The 25,302-nt window shown below is 45.2% G+C and overlaps 1 protein-coding gene across 1 annotated transcript in view; it reads left to right on the forward strand.

Annotated features, from left to right (window-relative positions):
• Positions 1-17,976, forward strand: part of LOC310799833 (protein diaphanous homolog 3-like) — a gene marked incomplete at both ends in the record, with an annotated part of 299,639 nt that extends 281,663 nt beyond the window's left edge. Inside the window, 1 exon segment of the mRNA XM_083662443.1 lies at positions 17,582-17,976. Coding sequence (XP_083518569.1) covers positions 17,582-17,976 — 395 coding nt within the window.
• Positions 17,977-25,302: the final 7,326 nt, after the last annotated feature.

Consider the following 25,302-nt stretch of genomic DNA (forward strand, 5'->3'; position numbering starts at 1 on the left):
TCCCATAGGCGAAAACTGTGAAGAACCAGGGCTGTTAGCATCGATGATTTCCGGACTCGTTACTGCGGCTCTCTATTGTGCACAAAACACAGCGCACGGAGCAGTTTTTTTGTGCTCTGTTTTGTTTCCCCTGTAGTCGTGTGCAGTACAGATCAGAACACAACGACCACACGGACGGTAGCCAGCTGGTTTTGTCTGTTTGATGTTGTTCACTGTCAACACGAAAGCCATATTATTGCCAAATCTGGCAGCAGCGGAGGTTGAAAATCCCTCGGGAGGAGAAAAGGTAGGAAGATTGAAAAAGACGATCGGGGCGCTTTTCCTCTAATGTTCAACTTTTTTCAGCTTTAAAACGCCCACAGCGCTCCTCCAAAAACAACAGACGCCACCAGCGCTGAAACGCCAGGTGCGTTCATTAAAAGAGGAGCACGTTTAGCACGTCCTTACATAGAGAATGAATTGCAGAAAGACGCTGGCAGCTCCGAAAACGCTTTTGGTCTGAATGTCCCCTTATAACAGTCTGAAAAAATGCACGTTGTCTTTGAAGAAAGGAGAAAAAATTTCCATTTCGATGTTGAAGGGAAGGGGAGAACAATTTATCCGATACCCGATAATCTATATGATCCCCGGAGAAGACGAGAGGTTGAGAGATGGCTAAAATAATGAGTTAGAATAGCAGAAAAAGGAAGAAGCGAGAGAGAGAGAAAGGCAGTGCATGAGAGAGAGAGAGAGAGAAAGCAGGAAGAATAGTGCAATTGTTTGAAAGAGAGCGAAAAGAAAAGCTGTGTTGACGGAGGCAGGCTGGTTACCAGATGGGTTTTGTCAAAGAGAGAGAGAGGGAGATACAGAGACAGTAAAGAGAGAGAGGGAGAGATGGAGACAGTAAAGAGATGGAGGCTGATGTGGCCGTCGTCCATAATGCGATATGGCAGATGCCATTTTATTTTTAGGACACGTGGCCCCAGAACGATAGGTTTTATAGGGTTTTGAGTGGGTTGATCTTTTTAAATATTCAACTTCAAATGAAATATGGAGCATGACTCCGGGCTGCTTGGAATTCATAAGTCTGTGTGTCAGGACTGGCCCTGCATATTGAGAGCTGTCAGAGCCTGAGCCTCTGAGTGTTAGGCAGAGAGAACAGCAGCAACAACCTTAAGAAAGGAAGACCTCAGAGAGAGAGAGAGAGAGAGAATGAAAGAGAGACTTCAATTGGAAGGTGAATTATTTAATCACCTTTTAGATGTGGAGAAAATTCGCTTTTTTTTTAGGTTGCGCTAATTGGTGTGATGGAAGTGATACAGTAGACTCCCACGGAACTGTGTCGTTAATGACCCAATTGTATTTAGAGCTGCCACGATGGATCGATTAGTCGATCGACGGAAAATTTATTTTGATAATCGATTCATCGTTTTGAGTACAATTTTAAGAGAAAAGGTCTAAATTCTCTGATTCCAGCTTCTTAAATGTGAATATTTTCTGGTTTCTTTACTCCTGTATGACAGCAAACTGATATTATCTTTGAGCTGTGGACAAAACAAGACATTTGAGGGGGTCATCTCTTGGACTTTGGGAAACACATTTCTCACATTTTATAGACCAAACAACTAAAAAACACGATTTCAGACGGAAGCCCGTGTTTATTGTCACACGAACACTACAATACATGCATGTGGCCACAACACACACTCATGCTGACGGTGACCGGTGAAATATGTCCTTTCCTCCAGGAGGCAGGCCAGGAGCAGTGGTCGCTTTTTCTTTCCAGCGCCCGGGGACCAACTTCAGATGATGTTGTCGTCACTGGTCGGATGACGATCTTCTGCATGTTTTTAGTATGTACGGAGGAACCCCCTGGGGGGTACGGGGAGAACATGCAAACTCCACACAGAAAGGCCCTTTCGACGAGATAGCCCACCTGGGCAGTAGGCACTGAAGACATGGGGGGGGGGGTCACAACCCCAGCGCCCACAGCGTCCCAGGCGAGAATCGAACTCAGGACCTTCTAGCTGTGAGGCGACAGCGCTACCGACTGCGCCACCGTACCCCGTACTAATTGATGAATCGAGAAAATAATCTAAATTAATCGATTATGAAAATAATCTTTAGTTGCAGCCCTAGCCTTGCCTAGTGTGAAAACAAACGCGGCAGAGTAAAAACATCCACATTACTGCAGCTTTCATCCTTATTAATGTGGATATTTCATCTCTGGTGCTGAATTTGGAAAAGCATCCTTCAAAAAAAACTTTGCATATGTGCATCTGCCTGCCTGCCTGCCTGTCTTTCTCTGTGTGGACGCCTGCTTGTGAGTGCACGTTGTGTCTGGAGGTCTCCGGAGGTGCGTGGAAGGTTCCACAGTGCAGTCTTCTCCTCTCCCCGTGTGACAGGTGTGCGACGCCAGCAGTTAGTGTGAGGGCACCGAGGGGACATACATATGCATTAGATTAGACTAGGACTGTTTGGGGGGATATTTACCAGCAGCAGCAGCAAGCAGCAAACCACACAAGGAACAACAGGTAGCAGAGCCTGAAAAACCTAGGGATGTTTAATTCATACAGTAACGCTGGCTTATACACCTGTATCAATAACATAGCCAGCAGCTTATTAGAAAGGAGTGTGTGTGTGTGTGTGTGTGTGTGTGTGTGTGTGTGTGTGTGTGTGTGTGTGTGTGTGAGAGAGAGAGAGAGACCCCAGGAGATGATGCTGTTCCTATATGAGGAACATTCTCAGCCCATTACCCTGCGTGTAGATCTAATTAGGCTAAAGCAGGAGTAAGAGCCCAGGCTGCTGTAACCATCTGCCTGCCAGGTGTGTTTCCATTTACAGGCTCACTGATCACTTTATATAATGGATCTTAAAGTCTCACGTTGGCTTCTCTGTCTGACCGTATGTATGTATATACACGTTGACGACACAAACGTGTCGTCGTCGTTTCTATCCGCTGCGTAAAGAATCTCTGTGACTTCTGCCCTTTTTGGACCGAGCCGCTGGATCTCTGTGACTTCTGCCTTTTTTTTTCAATATTTTTATTTTCAACTTTTTTGAACGTACGAACAAGACAAACAGGCTCAGACACAGGAAAACAAAAAACACATATTATCGACATTCGGTATGACTTTGTGCTACGAGTCCTGTAAGGTGCTTCTATGCTTGTAAGAGGTATTGTGCCCGGGGTCCCACACAGGGGCGTCCAGGAGAAACCAGCCCGTCGAATCACCCGTCGCCCCCCAACCTCAACGAGGTAGTCTAGAAACGGGTCCCAAATAGCCGAGGATTTCTTAAGTGAGTCGGTCCTCAGGAACCTAAGTCTCTCCATCCGTATAACAGACGTCATATCAGTCGGCCACATTTGAAAAGAGGGTGAGGAGGGGGACTTCCATTCCTTCAGGATGAGTTTCTTGGCAACACTTGTCCCCTGAAAAGATTGCGACCAAATTGAAATTAAATTGATCTGGTTGTAATTGCAGTCTGGTCAGCGATGATAGGTCGGACCTGCCCCTATCTTGGACCAAACCTGCTTGAGTTGAGCTATATGCAGCTGCTGGACAGGGCCATGATGTGTTTGGAGACCAATAATAATCTGGGAAAGGACCGTGCACATTTAGATTAAAAAAGAAATCAGTCAACATCATCATGTCGTGTTTTATTTTGTCTACGCAGTTTTCAGTCAAAGGTGAAACAACACAGATTATGATGGCTTAGTGGGACTTTCCATGCACGCCCCATTCACTTCAATTACAACTGGCACCAATACAAAATCTGAACGTGACGTAATGACCCTTCATTTTTTTTGCATAGGTTCCTTCCATCAAACCAGGAAGTCACTATACTATACAGTAGTTCTCAACGGTGGCCATTGAACTGTTATGAAATTGTTTCTCTCTAAGTAGCAACATACACATGGGTCAAACCTGCAATGACACACAACCCTTGACTCTTGAGGCGGTCTGTGTTGTTGTTAATCAATACGTGTTATTTTTTTTTATTTTTTTTTACATGCTGCTCTAATGGCTTTGTCGTGTCATAAGGGCTCCATTCATTCATTCATTCATCTGGGAAAGTGTCATTGTCATCTGCTCCCCCGGTGGAGAGAGGTAGATGGCACGCGCCGTAAAAATAGCAGCTGTCTATTGTTTGTTCAGAATGGCTTCTCACAGTTGTTGCTGCTGCTGTGTGAGAGTAGTAAGTGTAGGGGAGCAGTAACTAGTGACAGGGAAAACCAGGCTCTCTTTGGAGACATTGTTAAAGCCACCAAGGCGTGCTAACGCGATGACACGCCTGACTGCAGCTCACAGAGGCCCTGGGTTCATACTCGGGGGCGGGAGGACCTGGGGGACGCTCCACGGCTCAGCCCTCCCTCTCATACCCCCCACGTCTCTCCCTGACCCCCATCCGCTTCCCCCACACACTCCGTGCCACTCTTTCATCCCCACTCGATTTCCATGTGTGAGAAGCATGTCTTGGTGTATATGCATGGATACGTCTGTCTGTATGTTTGTGTCTGTCTATATGTATGTATGTCTATATGTATGTATGTCTATATGTATGTATGTCTATATGTATGTATGCTGTTGTGTTTGTCGAGGCCGTCATCGTGTCTGCAGAAAGAATACAATGGATTTTGTTTGTAGGTGAGTCATAGATGGTGACCTATAAATGTCAGGCAACTGTCCCCCATTTTCTCTCTTGAAGCAGTCTGGCTGTTCTCCAGACACCACTTCTTCTCTCTATAGATTGCCATTTAGAATCCTCTTCGTCGTCCTCTTCCTCGTCTGTTTCAGATCTCCCCCGCTCCTCTGGGAAACAAAAAAATACATAGATCAGCCAGATGGTGGCGCAGTAACAACTTCACATTTTGGTCCAATAGACCCTTCTCACGGGAGCCATTTTGTGTCAAAAAGGCAGGGTAAACGTAGGTGCAAGCAAAACACTAATGAGGGTTTCCAACTTCCATGATTGGAATTTGGAAACCCTCATTAGTGTTTTGCTTGCACCTGTGTTTATTCTGCCTTTTCGACACAAAATGGCCCCCGTGAAAAGAGTCTATAACTCCTGAAACTAGAATCAAAATTCAGTTTCCTTAGATGCCATGGCTCAAGGTTAAATTTATTCCAGATACAGGTTTTTAATCTATGCTTTCATAGTTTCTCCACCATTGTAAATGTCATGCGAAATGTATATTTGTTGCTGTTTCTCCTGTCAAGTTGATCCAATCTCAACTGAGTTGACAGTGAAGTCATGCAAACAGGTGAGGCATCATTCCTACACATTCCTAGCGCCATTGGTCCGTACCATCAGTCCAACCTTGTAATAACATTGTTTTTAATCTTTCCAACAAAATAATTATATCTCCACCCAATTTTTGCGCATATTTCAGCAGCATCCATTTTTTGTACCATAGCGTGTCTTAACTTGTTTGGCTGTGACAAACAACAGTGAAGATACACAAACACAAATGAAAGCAGGCAAATATCCTAAATGCTTTCACCATTGTTATCATCATTTCATTTTCTCTTCAATTGCACAAACAAATGTTATCTCCCCAATTACCATTCAAAACAAATGTCTCCCCCTCTGTAGCCCCTAATCAGTTTGCACTGGGGGGGATTTCTCCTGCTCAACAGAGTTCAAATTAATATTAAGCCTTTTTACATTTTTAATTTAGTGTTCAGAGGCGGTGAATGTGTGGGGATTAGCACTCCTAAACAGAGCTACTGTTGATGATACTAGACGGCTGTAACAAGACGTTCGTGACTTCCTGCAATAAATAACATTTGAACCATCAAATAATAATAATAATAAGTGCAGAATTTAGTAATTCCAACAATTGCTAATTATGCATTGTTTGGTCATTGTGTTCATCTCGTCCTGGTACTACATAGCGACCATAACCTACCCAATGTTCAGACATGCATATTTAGACCATAAGGAAAATCAGGATATGTTTTGTATATAAGATTCTGTCACACAGACTATTCATGCCAGAGAATATTGGATACATGTATCCCTCGCCGGCTGGAGAAATTAATTTTTCATTTTTGGGAAATGGAATCCAGTCTTGGATACACACACACACTTCTAAAGGGCTTCCAAACCATGCTGCTTTTATCCTCGTCCCTTCTGTAGTTAAACAAAGAGCAGCAAGTTAGAAGAGACTCAGATCACAGCTTCACCAAAGGAAAACACTTTGATATGCATGAGAGCAGGACACACTTCAGTTATCCACCGTATAACTAGGCTGGTTTGGGTCCAGTAGGGGGCGTAGTCCTTCCCGCAGCTGGCCTGGGTTTGAGTCTGGCACGCTGCATGTCCTCCCCAGAGCGGTCTAGTAAAGAGAGTGGCACCAGCGGAGGTCCTCAGTTAGCCAATGAATAGCCAGGAAGGGGGCTCTCGCTACGTTTGAATGCTAAAATAAAGCTGATAGTGTAGAATTTTATTCTTGAAACGTCGGACCCTTTCAAAGCACATCACAAACTGTCCATTTTCCAGTAAAAAATCGGAGTGAGTGGAGATGTCGCAACTCTTCTATTATACGGCTCTGCTCCTCCCCGTTCTCCCTTCTTTCCTGTCTATACTGTCATATATAATAAAGTTAAAATGTCCATAAAAATAATCTTTAAAAAATGTCTGGTTTGCACATCTGCCCGTGAGGATTGTTAAAGTGCTCTTTCAACAATCTACCTCGCCAATCCTTATCTCCTCTCTCCCCCCCCCCTCCTTATATTCCTCCCTCTCTGTGTTTTCGCTGTATTCTACTCTGGGTCCAAATCACGATTATTTCCTGCAAATCAGCCCACTGTCTCTGGGTTCTTTTAACTCTGTCCATCTTGTCTTCTTTTTCCCTCATCATCCAATTTGTTCGTCTCCGCTCCACTCTGCTTTCATCGCTGCTTGCCTCTCCTCCTCCTCACTCTTATCCTGTCTCTCCTCCTCACTCTTTTATCCTGTCTCTCTGCCGTCTCCGGTTATGTAACTGTGTGAAGCTAGGAGAAACAGCTCTGCAGACAGACAGCTAACTAGCGCTAACAAGCCGGGGACAAAGCCTTGACGACTGATGTGCTGCTGCCAGCTAATGATCTTTAATTACAGCCCGCCAAAGTGCACACAGGCAGGCTAACAAGGTAGCTTTTAGCTTCTAAAAGACGCACCGGGGCATAATGGCACCTACACATTTATGACACCAAACACTTAAACGTAGCCTTAACAAGTGTCCTTCCTTCCTGAAGAGTCTCTCTCTCTCTCTCTCTCTCTCATCATACTCACACAAACACAGTAGTGAGGTTGTTTTGCATGTATAGAGGGGACTAGTGTCCTCTAGAGAGAGAGTGGCGTCAGCGGAGGACCAAAATGCGAGACTCATTAGCCAATGAACAGCCAGGAATGGGTCTTGCGCTACTTTTGCATGCTAAAATAAAGCTGATAATGTACAATTTGATTCAAGGGATGAAAAACCCTTTCAAAGTACAACACAAACTGTCTATTTTGCTGCAACTCGACAGTGCTGCTTTTTTTACTGAAGAGTTCCACTTTCTACTTCCTGGAAAAAACTGGTCCATTGGAGTGAATGGAGATGTCGGAACTCTTCTATTATATGGCTCTGGTTGGTGTGACATACAGTATGTGGCGAAGCACCCGCCATCCATTAATAGCAAGGGTGGTGCTAAGATACGATTCTGGTCTGCTTCTTTTGCCAACACCGTTAGCCCAGAGCCGTTTATATAATACAAGAGTCGCAACATCTCCGTTCACTCCAATGGACCACTTTTTTTTTACCTCACAAGAGTTCCAGGAAGTAAGGCTCTGGATTAAGCAGCGCTGTCGAGTTGCAGCAAAATGGACAGTTTGTGATGTACTTTGAAAGGGTCCAACGTTTTAAAGAATCAAATTGTATATTATCAGCTTTATTTTAGCATTCAAACGTAGCGCGAGCCTCCTTCCTGGCTGTTCATTGGCTACTGAGTCACGCATTTTGGACCTCCGCCTGCGCCACACTATCTTACTAGATTGCTCTGAGTTAGCCCGGTTAGCCCCGCGCTGGTACCCTCGATACTGTCACCCCCTGCCGACCCCAAACCCAACCAATCGCTTCAGTCTTTTTGTCTGTACAGTTTGTGCTGCTCCACTTCCCATCCCTTCTTCTTCTATGGTTTGTTCTGTTGCACGGTAGATAAATGGCAGGCAGGGCCTTCTGGGGGTTTGGTCGACCCTAAAGCTAAATGTAGTCATCAAGCCTTTGGGTCTCTCAGGCAAATGGCAGCAGCGTATGATTACCTTAATACCTTTCTGTCTTCGCGGCACGCTAGAGGGACCCATTCTGTGATGACCTGCTACTTCATCACAGGCCTGCTCTGCATGCATTAAACACGGGGGGCAGTTATACCAAGTGTAAATAAATACAAGTATTTCATTTTGGAAACAAAATCCGTCCGTTTTGTGAGACGCCAATAATTCAATGACTCTTGACAGAATAATAGAGAGAGGGGCTTTTGAACCATATGAATCCTATCTAATAAAGATAAGTCTCAGTATGTACACAGTAAGTGACAAAATCGGCTTTCCCTGGGATTTGCTCGTAAACCTTTGCAAGCCGTCGCGTATGTTTGTAAGCTTTAATTGTGATCCTCAAGAGAAATATCTTACCGTTATTGTGCATTTTCTTGTGTAGTTGGATCGAGATTCAAGAGTCTATATTGATTACCGTGTGCACTTATTAGTATTTGCTGTACTGCAGCTGAGGTTAAAAATACAATACAATCCAAAGCCACTATACTGTACCCAGTCTTATGCAGTCGCACATCCAGACATTCTGGATGAAAAAAGTCAACTGACGAGACCAAAGTTCACAGGCATTATGGGATGTGTAGTTTCTTAGTGAAGCAGTCCTACCATTTCTTACCCTTAGCCTTGATCCGTTTCAGATGGAGGCGACACCAGGAGACGTGTTTGAAAAATGTCTTACAATCCAACATGGGAAATGTCCCACATAACTGTACGCAATTCCACAAGGACATTTTCAAAATAGACGGCCCCTAAATCAGTGAAACCTCCTCCCTCCCCTCAGCTTCCAACATAAACCATACCTGGGTTTAAAAAATGCTCGTAGTGACTGACCTTTCACAACACAACACCTCATTACCAAACCCACACAGCGACCCAACAAAGGTTTACTCCCACGGCTGCTTTACCCAAGAAGCACTGGTGCGCCCTGACCCATATCGGGAATCGTCATCTGCCCGCCCCCTATTGCTATAAGCTCTCACTCGGCCGACGGACTTCAAATTGTACAGTTGTTTTGGTTTACATATCAGCTGTCTCGGGGGATTGTTTAATGGGCCTAGCAGATGGTTTAATAGGATTCAGTATTTAACAGTAGATGGGAATGACGAGGTTTATGTTTATGATCAGGCAGACCCAGGGGAGCCCTCGCTGCTGCGTGAAATACATCAGGGATCCTACAGCAACAATGTAACAATAATGTCATTGTATCTGTTGACGACGTGTACATCTGTTGTGTTAAACCCAGGCTGTTTGCCTCAAGGTTACATGCAGCAGCCACAACTGGATGACAATGAGCTCAGTGAGGCTGGTAGACAGCAGTGTTGGGCGAGTTACTTTCAAAATGTAAATCTACTACGTATTACTAGTTACTTTCATTTGGAAGTAATACGTTACTTTACAATATTACTGTCTGTGTAGAGTAACTCGTTATTTATTACACTACTTTTGCATTACTTTCACCAAAGCAACAGCAGCAGCAGGAGAATGACATCGCCGCCCCGGAACCATCCCGGAAAATAATGTCAACCGCCTTGAAGTCAGTGTAAACTATCCAAAATTCTAAATGTTATTCTTTTCCTTTGTTATTGTCATCTGTAGTGGTTATTTGCATAAAAACACACAGTTTGATTAGGAAATGATTGTATCTTTATTTAAATGTGTGCTTTGGTTTAAAAATTGTAACTCAATTTGTAACTTGAGTTACTTGACAAAGTAACTGGTATAATATCACTGAAATCCTGTAAGTAATTAGTTATATTACTGAGTTACTGCTAAAAGTTGTAAAATAGCCTTCTGGCTAACTGTGGCGCATTTACATTTTATGTTAATGTGCATTGTCCCTGTTGAATAAACCTGAAATAAATAAATAAAATAAATCAAAGTAATATATTACATGTAACATGTTACTTTTGTAATGAGTTACCCCCCAACACTGGAAGCCAGTGTGGGGCTACCAGCTGCTGTGAGAGAGGCAGGTGATTAAAGACGCCGTTAGAAAACCCGCAAGATCACACGTTTGATCCCTGCAAGAGCTAATTTGTCCGTCCCAGTTTTAAGTATTCTCGAGCAAGACGCTAACCGTAACCCCGCCCTGCACAGTGCTCGAACCCTTCTGCTGGAAGGTGCACAGAGGCACGTGCAGAGAGACCAAATCCCAATTATCCCGTGTGCGTAACAAGGAAAGTGCGAGTGCTCTAAATTCCTAAGAAGTGGCCCCAGCGTGCCGTGGAATATAAATACCTGGCAGAGTGATGGAGGTCACTTCTCTTAGCAGGTTCCCCTGGTAGATCTACATCTAATTGTGAGAGGTTCTTGCTTCTGCGATCAGGACTGGGGGTGGGAAAGCGTCGGCACAGCGTTTGTGGCTGACAGAAGCACACTCCTGCTCTCCTCTCTTGACCCTAAAGTGCGGGTCTGTTTGAATAAAGAGAGGCCGGGCGTGATTGCCATCGAGACCGAGGATCCCGCGCGTGTGTCTACCCGGGTCTGAGTGGAACAGCATCACGTTGCCGACCGCAGTCGGCAAAGTCTTCTGTGTGAAGGAACAGGTTTTGAGCCGTTCGTTTGTTCGTTCACACAGAGAAGGTGCCACTCGGGGGAGAAACACTTTGAACTCCATGCATTTCAATAGGAGGACATGCCTGCTCACATTTGCCGGCCTGGCAGAGCGCTGCGATGTGGCTGGCACTTTTTTCATCACGGAGCTCCGAGTGGTGAAAAAGTTTCAATTAGCTCGGGGGTTTTCCAGGCGGCGCAGCAGCAGCGCGGGACACCTGTCACACTGCAACCCGGGGCCGATAAACGAGCGAGGAGGCGGGGCTACACCGCGGTCTCTCTCTCTCCCTCTCCCCCAGCGAGGAGGCGGGGCTACCACGGTCTCTCTCTCTCCCTCTCTCTCTCCCTCTCCCCCAGCGAGGAGGCGGGGCTACACCGCGGTCTCTCTCTCTCCCTCTCCCCCAGCGAGGAGGCGGGGCTACACCGCGGTATCTCTCTCTCCCTCTCCCCCAGCGAGGAGGCGGGGCTACACCGCAGTCTCTCTCTCTCCCTCTCCCCCCGTCCATGCAGCGGCATGGCTTTCGTCATCTTCATTTGAGTGTCCTTCTTTTAGGCTCAGGCACTTGAAAAGGAGTGCGCTAAGCTGATGCTTTCCCTGCTGAAGGCGAACTACAATGGCAGCTTCCCTCATGCCCTGGGTTAGGCATTAGTTACGCTAGTGATTATTAGTGCTAGCCCAGTGTTTCCCCTACCATTCTACAGGCCTGGCGGGTCCGCCGGGCCAACAGCGCCCCCGCCAGGCCAGGCCAGAAAAAGAAAATGCAAAAATAAAAAGTTTTTTCCTGCTCTCCCCAAAATTTCAATAAACCTTTATGGCATATTATCACAATACAACAATACTGGTGTTGACAGTGAACAGTAAGAGAAGATGCCAAATCATTGAAAACAATACGCATTTTGCTTTTAGGAGCATCGTGCCAGCGTGCGGCGCCGTTCCAAAACGTGTCGACGTGTGTCGTTGCCTGGGAAACGCACATCCCATAATACAACTGTTCGCATCGCATCCCATAATAGTATGATGATACTTGGGATGCCGTTGCCAACATAGATGCTAAAAGTTTAGCGTCGCCAGCGAGGGCCCCCACCGTTGCGGTCGGGGTACGTTTCGAAATCCCTCCAGGCCTGACATTTTTTCTAGGGGGAAACACTGATGCCATATAATTTATTCACTTGAAGAACGGTTTGGTTTTCGACTGGAATCGGTGCCTTTTTGTGCCTAATTGGCAGGAATCTAAGGCTGTCTCACACATCCGGTCCATACACTATGTTCTGCTTGTAGACACAAGAAGTAAGCCGTCGACATTAGACAACAGAATCAGCAGCAGCGCCGCGACAGCTAGCCTGAGCGAGCGCGTGTTTGATCAAGCTAACTTTAACGTGCCGCGTTAGTCGCTCTGTAGAGAGGAAGTCACTTCACTGTCTGTCTCTTTGTGTGTGTCTGTCTGCGATCTGCCTCCCTAGTTAGACTGATCAAATAGTGGGAACTTCATAAGAGCGGTAGAGAGAAGGGGAGGGAGAGACAGATGAGAGGCGAAGCTCGTCGGCAGTCTTCCAAGTGGCAAAATGCAAATGGACCAAATGATCTGACAAGAGGGAAATGTGAGTTCCGCTCTGCAGCTATTTGCAGATGGGGAAAAAAGAAAATGCCTTTCGCACTCAGGTTTCTCTATATTGGACGGGCCTTTTACGGTCCCACCAAACGCCATCATCGTATCAGGCTTTTAATCAACTGCTCCATCTTGGAATTCCCGATGATCTTCTCGAGCCACACCCACACCACAGCTGTTTGATTTGAGATTTCCCCCTCCGCTTATTCTGCCACAGATCCTCTGTCCAGCTGGTTTAAAGGTCTACAGGCTTGAGTCTGAGACTAGAAGGGTTCTTCTTCTTCTACATGTTCTTGACACCTTTTGCTGCAAAGCTCAAAGCCGCTGGAGAGACGAGAAGCGGAGACCTGCCAAGTGTTTTTATCAGTCTTTCTGCACCACTCTCTCCCCTTCCAGCAGAGTGGACGACAGCGACAGAGTGCTGCTGCCTCAGATGGACTGGTAGTTTAGCCAGGATCATATTGATTTTCATCTTTTACTGACATTATAAAATGACAATCTCCCAGCAAACCGTGCGGGCGGGATTGTTTTTGCTCCGACGTCTGAACATCTCTTCGTGCGGATGACATCATTGCCACCATAATAGCGGGTGGGGAAGGGGGGGGCGGGGCTCTAGCTTCTAGGAAAAGAAGAAAGATGAGCCCTGCTGTAGTCCAGTCTGTCTGTCTGTAGTCCAGTCTGCCTGTCTGTCTGTAGTCCAGTCTGTCTGCTCAGTCTGCCTGTCTGTCTGTAGTCCAGTCTGTCTGTCTGTCTGTAGTCCAGTCTGTCTGCTCAGTCTGCCTGTCTGTCTGTAGTCCAGTCTGTCTGTCTGTAGTCCAGTCTGTCTGTCTGTAGTCCAGTCTGTCTGTAGTCCAGTCTGTCTGTCTGTAGTCCAGTCTGTCTGCTCAGTCTGTCTGTAGTCCAATCTGTCTGCCTGTAGTCCAGTCTGCCTGTAGTCCAGTCTGTCTGTCTGTCTGTAGTCTAGTCTGTCTGCCTGTAGTCCAGTATGTCTGCTCAGTCTGCCTGTCTGTAGTCCAGTCTGTCTGCTCAGTCTGCCTGTCTGTCTGTAGTCCAGTCTGTCTGCTCAGTCTGTCTGTAGTCCAGTCTGTCTGCTCAGTCTGCCTGTCTGTCTGTAGTCCAGTCTGTCTGCTCAGTCTGTCTGTAGTCCAGTCTGTCTGCTCAGTCTGCCTGTCTGTCTGTAGTCCAGTCTGTCTGCTCAGTCTGTCTGTAGTCCAGTCTGTCTGCTCAGTCTGTCTGTAGTCCAGTCTGTCTGCTCAGTCTGTCTGTCTGTCTGTAGTCCAGTCTGTCTGCTCAGTCTGCCTGTCTGTCTGTAGTCCAGTCTGTCTGCTCAGTCTGTCTGTAGTCCAGTCTGTCTGCTCAGTCTGTCTGTAGTCCAGTCTATCTGCTCAGTCTGTCTGTCTGTCTGCTCCTCCTCCTAGTTGGAATCTTCATCTCCTCCTAACTTCACAAGAGGAAGGGAGGAGAGAGTGAGATGAGAATACAGGCTCTCATCTACAATCATTTGAAGCAGCAAATGCAAATGGAGCAAATGATCTGACGTGAGGAGATGTGAGTTCCTCTCTGCTGCTCGTCGCAGATGGAACGAGAAGAACTGCATCTTCTCCTCTTTTCTCATCTTGGGACAGGGGCGCTTTGGCATCAGGTGCACACGCTTCATAAAACAGGTGATGGCTGCCATCTTTGAATTCCTGATGATGATCTCAAACCACCCAGAGCAGCTCGTTGGCTATTTCTGTTGCTCCTTCTGGAATAAAAGCCAGTGTCAGGTCAGGTCAGAGGTCAGGTCAGTGTCAGGTCAAAAGCTGTTATATTAAGGTGAAAAAGTTACTGATTGGGACTTTGCACTGATTTACTCCATGGGTCTTGACATGATTGCCTTGCTCCCATTGGATAATTGTTTTTGTCCTGGTTCCTATAAATAGGTTCCAGTGTTCTGCCATACCATATGCCAGATGAAGGTCTTGTGACCGAAACGTTGCAGCATTATTAAAAGCCTTGAAGTGGGAGTCAGTGTGCGGGAGTCCTCTTTTTTTCATTTGATCCTGCCTTTTCCGACGCACCTGACGTACACGGTTGTGCAGAGATTTCCTCTCTTTGATACTGATTGGGACTTTAATATTTAGATAATTGATTTTTTATTTATTTTTACATTTGGGCATGGATTCAGAATCGTCCAAGGCCGCATCACGATGCATCTATGAATCGAGAAATGCCGACACCCCAACTAGTATGAACAAGAACAGAAATGCACTTCACAGTGTCTTTTTATTTGACTGTCTTTTATTAATTTAAATCGGGATTTTCTGTCATTTGTATTCCTCACCAGTATGCATTTTTCATTATAGTCATCAGGGGCTTCTTGCAAAGCAGCCTATGAAATATTCAAATTGATAGAAATGACTTGACCCACAAAGTTGATAGAAACAGGATATTGAAAATGTAAAACGCTGATGCCACACTTGATGGTTTTAGCAGAGCAAATAGGGTCGATGACCTTCGCTTCAGATTAAACATCTCCGTGGAAGAACCAGTCAGCACGCTCAATCGTTGTGCTTGCATCAGTGTTTGTAAAGGATCCGTGTTGGTGGGGAATAGCCCAGAGATTGTACCGGCCCAAACGGACTTGAGGAGATCGATGGTGAGTTCTTAAGAGAGGCGCGAAGGTGGACAGGGACAGTAGGAAGTGGGAGGAGCCACAGTATCGGAATAATTGTCATCGCATTACGGGTGAGACTGTAACACCAGAGCCATGTACAGTATATAGAAGAGTCATCTCCATTCACTCCAATGGACTAGTTTTTTACTCTCAAGAGTTCCAGGAAGTAAGGTCCCGGATTAAGCAGCGCTGTCGAGTTGCAGAAAAATGGACAGTTTGTGATGTACTTTGAAAGGGTCCGACGTTTAAAGAATCAAATTCTACACTATCAGCTTTATTTTAGCATTCGAACGTAGCGCGAGCCTCCTTCCTGGCTGTTCATTGAGAGAGAGTGAGCGAGCGAGCAGAGAGGGAGAGATAATGAGAGCAGACTTGGATTTACAGAGCGCTGGTGTAACTGTTAAGTCACAGCAGCAGAGCAACACGCAGTCTTTCTCATTTCACCCTTGAAAAATCCCTCCACCGCCTCTTGTTTTCCTAACGAGTTTTTCTCCGGCGGCGTCGGTGGCGCTCGTGTTTCTGTACGAGACGAACGCGGCGGCGCGAGCGTGCGTCTCTGTGCAATCGTTAGCTTTCCCCTCGCTTTTAGCGTTCGCCGTCGTCGTCGGTGTTCCTCCTCGACTCGGCTCCTCTTCTCCTCCCTTTTATCCTTATTTATTCGTCAGAGGTTGTGTTCAGGGACGTCCCTTGTCATTCGTCAGCGCGGCCCATAAAACACACTGTCATGACTGACTGGCCACGCTCCAAACTCATTACCGATTGGCTGACAGAGCGGGGCCCCGCGCTCCTGTTCTGCTCGGCTGTGCGCCCCCGCCCGCTCTCCCTCTGTTTGCCACCAGACGTTTCAGGCTCAGGAAACTTTAAATGCAGCCGTGTCTTCCTCCTGCCGCCACTCCTCGCTCTCCGCCTCGCGCTCAAGGTCACATGAATATGGATTTGCCCTCTCCCTCTCTCTCTCCCTCTCTCTCTCTCTCTCTCTCCATCACACACACACACACACACACACACATACTGATGATGAAGTATAAGATCTACTCAGGGGATTATAATTCATAACGTAGGTCTGAGCCGGGCCGTCGCTCTGTCCCACCGTCTCTGTCTGGCTGTGTTGTAAGTAAGAAGGGGGGGGGGGGCAAGGAGGAGAGGAGGGGAGGGGAGCCCGACCCATACTGGTTTTTTGAGGCCGATACCGATATTGGGGAGTAAGAAAATTCAGATATCGATATATTGGCCGATATTCTTATATTATACCATATATATATATATATATACATATATATATACATACTGTATATATACATATATATATATATATATATATATATATATATATATACATATATATATATACATACTGTATATATACATATATATGTATATATATATATATATATTTGCAATGATCCCTCAAATATCAAACACTTGACAAAGATATGACTTGACATGACTTGAGCTATGTAATGTAGGCAGGATATTTTACAGCTTATCAATCAACTTTATTGTCCAAAATGACATCAATGCAATGAAACGGTAAACTTCACTGGGAATTTAATAATTATAAATAACTAGAAATAGAAAAACACAAATAGAACACATATAAAATATGACCTGAGTTAAGAAAACGGATCAAATATGCACAACATGCTGTCTATAACTTAATACAAAAATATCGGCCAACATGTCGGCAGATACAGATAAATATCGGTTATCGGCCGATAATATCGGTGGACCGATATATCGGTGGGACTCTAGAGGAGAGGTAAGAGAAATAAGAGAAAGATAAAGTGGAGTACTGTGGAGGAGAGGGTGGAGCAGAGACCTGAGATGAAGGCAGAGGAATAGATGGGGGTGGGGGGGGGGGGGGGTTGTACGAGTAAAGGGAAAGAGACTGGGAGATTGGAAAAAAGGAAAGAAAGTAAAATTGATGTTATTGAGTTTCTGTTGCGGTTGATCAGCCATATCCATTTCATCATATAGTGGGGCTGCTGCCTGAGCACCACAGCCTGCTGCGGGAGAATACATTTCCATCGCCGCTCTGTGTGTATGTGAACTTGTAAGGTGTGTGTTGTTTGTATATGTAACAGCACGTATAGTGTGCTCGTGTGTGACACGTGTTTACATATCGTATGCATCTTCTGTCTGTGTGTGTATCTTGTGTGTGAATATGGACCAAAGTGCTGCTCTGTTTTTCACGCTAATTATTTCTCTTCATAGCATGATTGACACTTCATTGTGTATTCGCTTGCTTGTTTTTCTTATCTTCTTAGCTTTCTCCTTATTGGCTTCGCAATTTGAGTCTCGGGTTCCCCCCCCCTGTCGCTTCCATTCAAGTCGTGGTTCAGTCTAATTTGTAAAAGCTGTTTTTAGAAACCTTTTTTTTTTTTTTTTTTTACGAAATCTCCCCTATTTCTCACCCTCCTCCTTCCTCGTTCCTCCTCACATTTCCCCTTCTCTTTTCTCTCTCTCTCTGCTTCTTTCTCCTTGACAGAAAACACCAAGGTAGCTTTGCAAAGGTCTCGCTCCCGGCAGAATGTAACTGCGGGCTCGGCGTCGTCGGCAAAACGCCCTCCTGCCAAAGAGGCTCATTACCAGGCCGAGAGCCATCCGTCTGCAGCCCGGGGCAACGCGGCTGCTGCTGCTGCGGCGCGCGCGGAGACGGGGGCGGGGCCCAGGTACAGGCCCGCCCCCGCCCTCGGCCACATGCCGGACAGAGAGAGGGCAGTGGAGAGAGAGAGGGAACAGGCGCTGGAGAAGGAGGTGAAGATTGAGACACAGCCCGCGGCCTTCCAGCCTGCGTCCACCACGGGCACCACCAGCGGCGGCTCCAGCACCAACGGGGAGTCGGATTTGGAGGCGCTCTTGGCTCGACTCAGAGCCCTATGAGATTCACCTTAAAATAAACCCCCATACACACACACACACACACACACACTCTCTCTCTCTCTCTCACACACACACACACACACACACACGACCAAGCAACTGAAAGGGTTACCTTGAACAACCTAGTTTTTTTGCACACTGAGAAACAAGAGAAATTATTTTGCCATTAAGAGAAGTTTAAATGAAATACAATAAGACGTGGCAGAGTGCACCCATGGGGCTTGATTGGATAATTAAATTACATCTCTGCACATTAGCTATAAGAAACCAGGACGTTTTTTTTTTTTTTGAAATTTCCTAGAAATTGTTGAAAGTCCACGCGCTATTAATCAATGCTCAGTGTAAATTGGTTCCGCTGAGTTTAGAAATCCCTTATCTGTTTTGTCAGCGCGGGCAGCAGAGCGCTGGTTAAATCGTGGGCTTGTCTCCAGTAATACCTGCAAGGAATGGAGAAGGTTTTTTTCTCAAGTTGTCATTCAGTGGTTAGGCTGGAGTTGTACCCCCCCCGGAGGTGTTAAGTGGGCTGTGATCAGTAATCATTAGTGTCATATAGTCTGCTGCGGAGCTACACTGCAGTACAGTCGGCTACGTAGATACAGCTGGGTGTCTACTTATTCTTTCAAAATGCACAGCCAAAACGTTTGACTATATAGCTTTTATACATTCACAACAATAGTGATATGACATAGCCTTTCCTCTGAAAACAGAATATATATCGTTTAGAATATTGTTATGCACTTTCTATTTAATCTTATAGTATTATGCAATATACTCTTGTTAAAACCCTTTCAGGTAATTGGCATAGCTTATAATTGCCTCTGACCAGTATTATTGAAAACGTTTATTTTACACTTATCACATCATGATTCTAGTGATGATGATTGAGTGAACATGATTCTATGTTGATTCTAGTTTTAATCACATATCACACATGTATAATCATTTGCATGCCATTAGTCAAGTTCACTTCCCGAAAACAAAACAATTGTGCTTTTATTACTTTTTGTCATTTATTGTTTTTCTATCTTATGCTTTTTTCTTTGTTCCCTCTTTCAATCCATTTCATTACATAATGGAGGAGATGATGGGAGTGTCTTTGAAAATAAAATTTGTACTCAAATAATTTGTCTCAATATTTGTATTGTCTATAGAAATGTCATTCCAAAACATGCTGTTGAGTTTGAATTGAGTTATGCTGTATGATTGTTTGAAGTTTTTCACAGGTCATCATTACTGTCATCATAGATTTCATTTGAGGAGTTGGTTTTGTCTCTGTGTCGCCGGTGGTAAAGTGATCGTTTTATAACCGACTGCATAAAACAAAGTGACCACATGGACTGCCGTCATCCTCTGACACAAGGAAGTGTGTTCATCCACGTGGCAAGTTAACCACACAAAAATGCCCCAATGCTCCTAAATTCCTATTGAAATGATCGATTATTTACATGTGTGTTTTTGGCAAGTTGTGATGTAATGAATGATTTATTTCGTAGACCCAGTTACAATAAAATAATGGAAATGTTTGTTTTGTGTGTTTTCTATGAACCATTTTCCATGCTAAAAACAATTAGCGGTGTTTTTCAGGTACCCCCAAAACATTGCCTAAAGTGTCATAAGGATGAATGGCCACATCACTGCGCCGTGGCTTCAAGGTATTTGCGCTTGTTCATTATCTTAAAGCCATTTTCTTGAAATGTGTTTCTTTCTTAGAAAAATATAAATGGTGAAGTTGATGCCTACAGTATGTACAGTATGAATTTATTTCCTAAGCTTGTATCTCCATCAAGGCAAAGCAGCTACTACTAACTGCCACCCAAGCAAATACAGGTCTATGGACGAAAACCAATCTGGCAGCACTGAGTCTACCTAGAAGCCCAACACACGTGGTGGTTTTGTTTACATAATGATCACATACATTATGTAGAAAAAGAAAGAAAATACTAATTATAAAACGGCTCTCTCAAATCAAGCAATCTGATTGGTTCACAGCCATGGTATAAATACCGTAACCCATGGCCATGGGTTATGAGACGCAACTCTCTTACTAAAAGGCTTTGGTTACCTCAAATGACAATGTAGAAAAAACAAAATGGCAGAGACAGCTGTCAGATCCTTGTGAATCGATCTTCGCTTATAACTTTACTAATACTTCGCAGAAAATTATGTTTTGTACAAGAATAGACGCGGGCTAATGTCTTCTTTGCAAAAAAAGGCTGTTAACCCCGCATTTCTAAATAAGACGTAACGTTAGTTGGTGTCGGGCTTTGCAGAAAGCTCTCAGCTTCTCAGCAAGCGCCAGGATTGGCCAATGTCAACTTCAGTCTCCAGAACGATCCAATCAAATCACCCGCACATCTATCTTCTTACTAGAGGTCCCGCCTTACAGTAGTGTTTCAACTGACTCTATCAGAATGCCATGCCAGTCGGACTTATAGTATTATTATTATTATTATTATATTATCATACTTGGAAACCATTTTATAAAAGCAATATAGCACTCGAGCTGCGTGTGTTGTGGCATATATCCCGCTGCTCAGCAGTTATCCCACTCGGCCTGCGGCCTCGTGGGATAACAGCTGATCAGCGGGATATATTTGCCACAACACACTGGCTCTCATGCTATATTGCTTAAATACGCTGCCAGGGTATCCGTGGGGTCTTGAAAAGTATTACAATTTGATCAATCAATTTAGGGAAAATTAAGGGCCTTACAAAGTCTTAATTGCAATTTGAGAGGTATTAAATTTTGGAGCTGTTGTGCTGATTGTGTTAATTGAGCATGATACCGTCTCATGCCCAGCTCAATCTGCTCTGTGCTGCTTGACGCAACTCAAAGAGAGGAGCGGAAATACACAGGCTGATTTGTTTTTAGTGGAGCAGAGCGGAGAGCCGCTTCAGGGACGCCTCTGGTGGACACAGACTGCGACCAGCTCCGGTGTGTCCGCCTCGCCTCGCGGTCGTAATGCAACATTTCCTGGTGGAATCTCAATCTGCCCGGCTGCCCGGCAGAGACTTTAGGCAGAAAAGAGAAAAAACGAATGGATGTGCATCAAAGGAGATTTAGAAGTGAGTAGACACAAAGCCGTCTGAAAAATAAGTAGGTAGACGCCATCTACCTGAGTCTACCCTCCACTACACCACGGATCGGGAGCAATGTTGAGAGTTCAGTATCTTGCCCAAGGACGCTGACATGTGGCCTGGAGGAGCCGGGGATCAAACCACCGACCAATTTGATCCAAAGCAATTAGTGGACGGCCCACTCTACCTCCTGAGCCACCGCAGCACTTGCCTTATTAAAATACGAGGGAGGAGGAGGGGAAGGGGGGGGGTTGAATTCCGGTCAAACACGTGTGCAGCTCCGCTCCTTTGAAAAGGATCAAGGAAAGGAACTGTCCAGCTAAACCTCACAGACATGACGAATCGAGATGAGAAGGCGAGCGGCATACGGCGCGTAGTATTTTGTCACGCTGCGGGAACCTTCATTACTCACACAGGCCTGTGTTCACAGCCATGAGGTTTATCTATGCGCCTAATAAAGTAGAGCCAAACATATTGCGGAGCAGATTGCAATCTGGGCTCCTTTGATTGGAGATGAAGGGAGAAATGTGTCTAAGGATTTGTAGAGGAGGAGGAGGAGGAGGACAAAACAGATCAACAGATTTGTCACTATATATTTCCCCCACGAGTCAAAGAGGGAGAAACCTGATTTAAAGCTGCCTACACACATCATCACGCCGCGCAATCTAAATGGTGTAAAATTACTTTCTATTTCCGGCTTGTTTGGCGGAATCGTTTTGTGTAATCCACGCTTGACGTGTCGGTCACGCTCTTCTTCCAGGGTGATTAGCAGATGTCACCATCTTGTGACTCGGGAACATCACAACCTTTCTTCTCCTCCCCTCCTCTCCTCATCTTTTTTAACATCTTCTCTCCATGTCGTGTTGCCTGTAGTTCCTCTCCTTATCGTCTGTACTGTGTACGTTTAGGGGGGCTGGGTGGAACAGCAGCGGGTAATTGCTCTGTCTATCAACACAGAAATCCTTGAGCCGTGCGGTAAACATCTGGTCCCCCCCTCCCTCCTCCACCACCACATCAAATAAGTTGGAAGTGCTGAACCAAGAACATCTCTCACTCACTCTTCCACATGCCCTCTCTTCTTCTCTTATCCCCTCTCTCTCTCTCTCCCTCTCAGAACTAAACACGGTGAGGGTTATTTTCCGCTCTCCTCATTTGCTCCTCTGTTCTGGGTCGAGCAATTTGCTGCTGCACCCTCCGAGGCGAGGCGTCACTCTGTTGCAGGCAGCAAGAACCTGAGTAATAACTGTACAACCTAAGCCGAGTCACCTTGTGGGTGGGCTGCGATCCAGCAGGAGGCTGTTAGTGTGGTAAACCAACACCCAGCAACGCTGTCACCCCGGGACAACCACGTCTGGATTGATCTATAAACGGCCCGCGAGCGCGGTGAGAGCCTGTCTGTTCGTAAGACCAGCTATTCGTGTCTGGGTTTGAGTTGTGGTTTTCAACACTTTCTTTATTTAACGGTTGTTACCTCGTACGTTTCTCTCTGTCTCTGCTGTGCTGCGTGCGTCCCCCTCTCCCTGCTTTACCGGTTTATCTCCATCTGTCACCGCAGGTGTGTGTGTCTTTTTTTGTCTTTGATCGTGTGGTACCACCCAGTGTAATTGTTGGCCCTCCTTCAGTTCTTTGTCCTTGTTGTTCTGTCGCAGTGATGTTTTTGTTGTCGTCGTTAAAAGCAATGCTGAATGACAGCCAAGTGATCCCTCCTCGCCACATCGTCAAACGAAACAGCACGTAGTTAGCGATCGTGCGGGAATCAACAAGACGATACTGCATCGTTTATCTGACCCAGAGATGGGGACTTGAGTCGCACTTAAGTCACACACACAGTGACTTGAGACTTGATTTGCGACTTGTCCTCAAAGACTTGAGACTTAACTTGGACTTGAATGTTTGGGACTTGTGAACAATCTTTATTTTTAATTAAAAAGAAATTGGTGCATTAACATTAAGGAAACGTCTGCTATTGATAATGTCAACAATCAATGTTGATACTGTATGTTAATAAAGGAGAGGAGAATACAGTACATGCTTTGAATTCCTTAGTTTTAGCTATGCAGTGTTCTAATCTAAGCAGACCGTATGGCATTCAGCAGATGATAGCATGCTCATCTATAAGAGACTTGAGACTTGACTTGGACTTGTAAAAAATGACTTGTGAGCATCTCTGATCTGACCCGATGCATTTCTTTATTGCCTTCTAGCTGAATGTTTGAACATGTCCATTCATCTTCTGTATTCACTCCAAATACGAGTTGGGTTGTAGTTTGCCGTTATTTGTGTCTACACCTGTTAAGCTGTGTTGTCTGGTTTCGTGGTTTCATTATTATGGATGTGGTTGCGATTCAGGAGAGGAAACAGACTCCAGCCCAGCGTGGGCTCAATAGGGGGGCTATAAATAGGAGAGGATTTAGGCGACCTGAGTGACGACGAGACGAGCGGAAAAACCAAAGGCCAGGTGGAAAGGAGAGAAGGAAGATCGTGGAGAACAAAAAGACTAAATATGAGACGAATCACGTTGAGAGATTCAACAGTCTCTTGGCAAACCAGCATGGTTGGTTGCCAGGTCAAGCGAAACAGGGCAACATGTGTTAATTGTGCTACTGAGACCCAGGGAGATGTTTTCACTAGTGTGTGTGTGTGTGTGTGTGTGTGTGTGTGTGTGTGTGTGTGTGTGTGTGTGTGTGTGTGTGCACAGAAATTATTGAGATTTCATGCAGTTCTATTTAATCAAAACATAATCTGAAAATAACCATTTACATGTCACCTTGATTCAGATACCAGATATTTTGCATAATGAAAGAATTTAGTAATTTACTGAAATCGGGGCCCCAAAAATTGCTAAAGGAGCGAGTTCATCAGGTCAACCTGATTGTGTCAACATGCACTTTGTAGGAAAACCATAGCTGACTTTTCAATGAATTATAATCACTTTCTGTGAATTCTGTGAATACAAGTGTGTGTTTGTGTGTGTGCGTGTGCTTGTGAGAGTGAGTGAGTCCAAGGTTGCTGTTTTTAAAGCTGTACGTGTTTCTGTTGTTGCGGTGCACAGTGCATTCCCTGAGGGCTGTGGCTCTGTGCAGAGTGACAACTGTAAAAACACACTCTGCGCTTTGTCGGAGGCGACACACGAGACACGAACACATCTGTCTTTGATCAACGCGGAGACGGAGGCGCTCAGAGTGACAGGGTGCAGGCGGAGCGACGGAGACGCATCATCTGGGGGATCGTTATCCTGTTTAAGAAGCCGGCGTAATGAGAGGAAAGGCTGTTGTACCTCATGCTAACCGCTGTGCTTTTGAAATCACACGCATGGAAAGAACACAAGCAAATACATACAAGCTCCTTTACATGCATAAACATCCTGTATGACAACCCCCCCCCCCCCCCCCAAAACATGATCGTTATAACGACAAGCTTATTTTCTATATTACTGAAGCCATCAACACATTAACACACATTAAAGGAACGCTCCGCCAATTTTCAACCAGCTTTGTATCGTTACAAAATCAGTAGTCTATCTGAAAACTGCAGTCGTTCATTTAGTTTGACAGTTATCGAGAGTTGATTTGAGTGAAGTTATGGACCAGTGATGACATTTGTGCATGAATGACATCACTGGTCCACAACTTAACTCAAATCAACTCTAAATAACTGTCAAACTAAATGAATGCCTCCGAAACAGTTTACAGTTTTCGAATATAAGACTGATTTTGTAATGATACAAAGCTGGTTGAAAATCAGCGGAGTGTTCCTTTAACTCTCACTAAAATTTGTATATTTGTATAGCCCTAATTCACAAGCAAGTCTAAGAGGACAGAGAATGTGTCTAGCTAGGTAATGTCAGTTTGATTGAATTGTTAGTCATTTGCAAGATGGAGAAGTGAGTTGAGGTGTACCAGCAGCAGATTGTACAGTACTTACCATGGCGACAGCAGTGCTGTCGCATCCTGACAACATCTCCTTGCCCTCAAGAAGGACGGATACATCCACTGGCTCCTCTCCATCACCACCATGGACGACCAGGATCTTGAGGATGTGTTGAGTGGCATCACTGTGACTGACGTCCTGCATACAATTTACAAGAAAAATTAAGACGATTCAATAGACCAAATCACCGTGACGTCACCATGTAAACAAATTTACTTCCGGGTACCACTTGGGGAAGGCGGCAGGTTTAAATGTGCGTGTTGTCAAATAAATGCTGTCAAACCCTCTCGCTGTTTTCGGCCGACTACTTTCAATTTA

Source organism: Poromitra crassiceps (genome assembly GCF_964638095.1).
Source record: "Poromitra crassiceps genome assembly, chromosome: 28".
Taxonomy (NCBI): Eukaryota; Metazoa; Chordata; class Actinopteri; order Beryciformes; family Melamphaidae; genus Poromitra; species Poromitra crassiceps.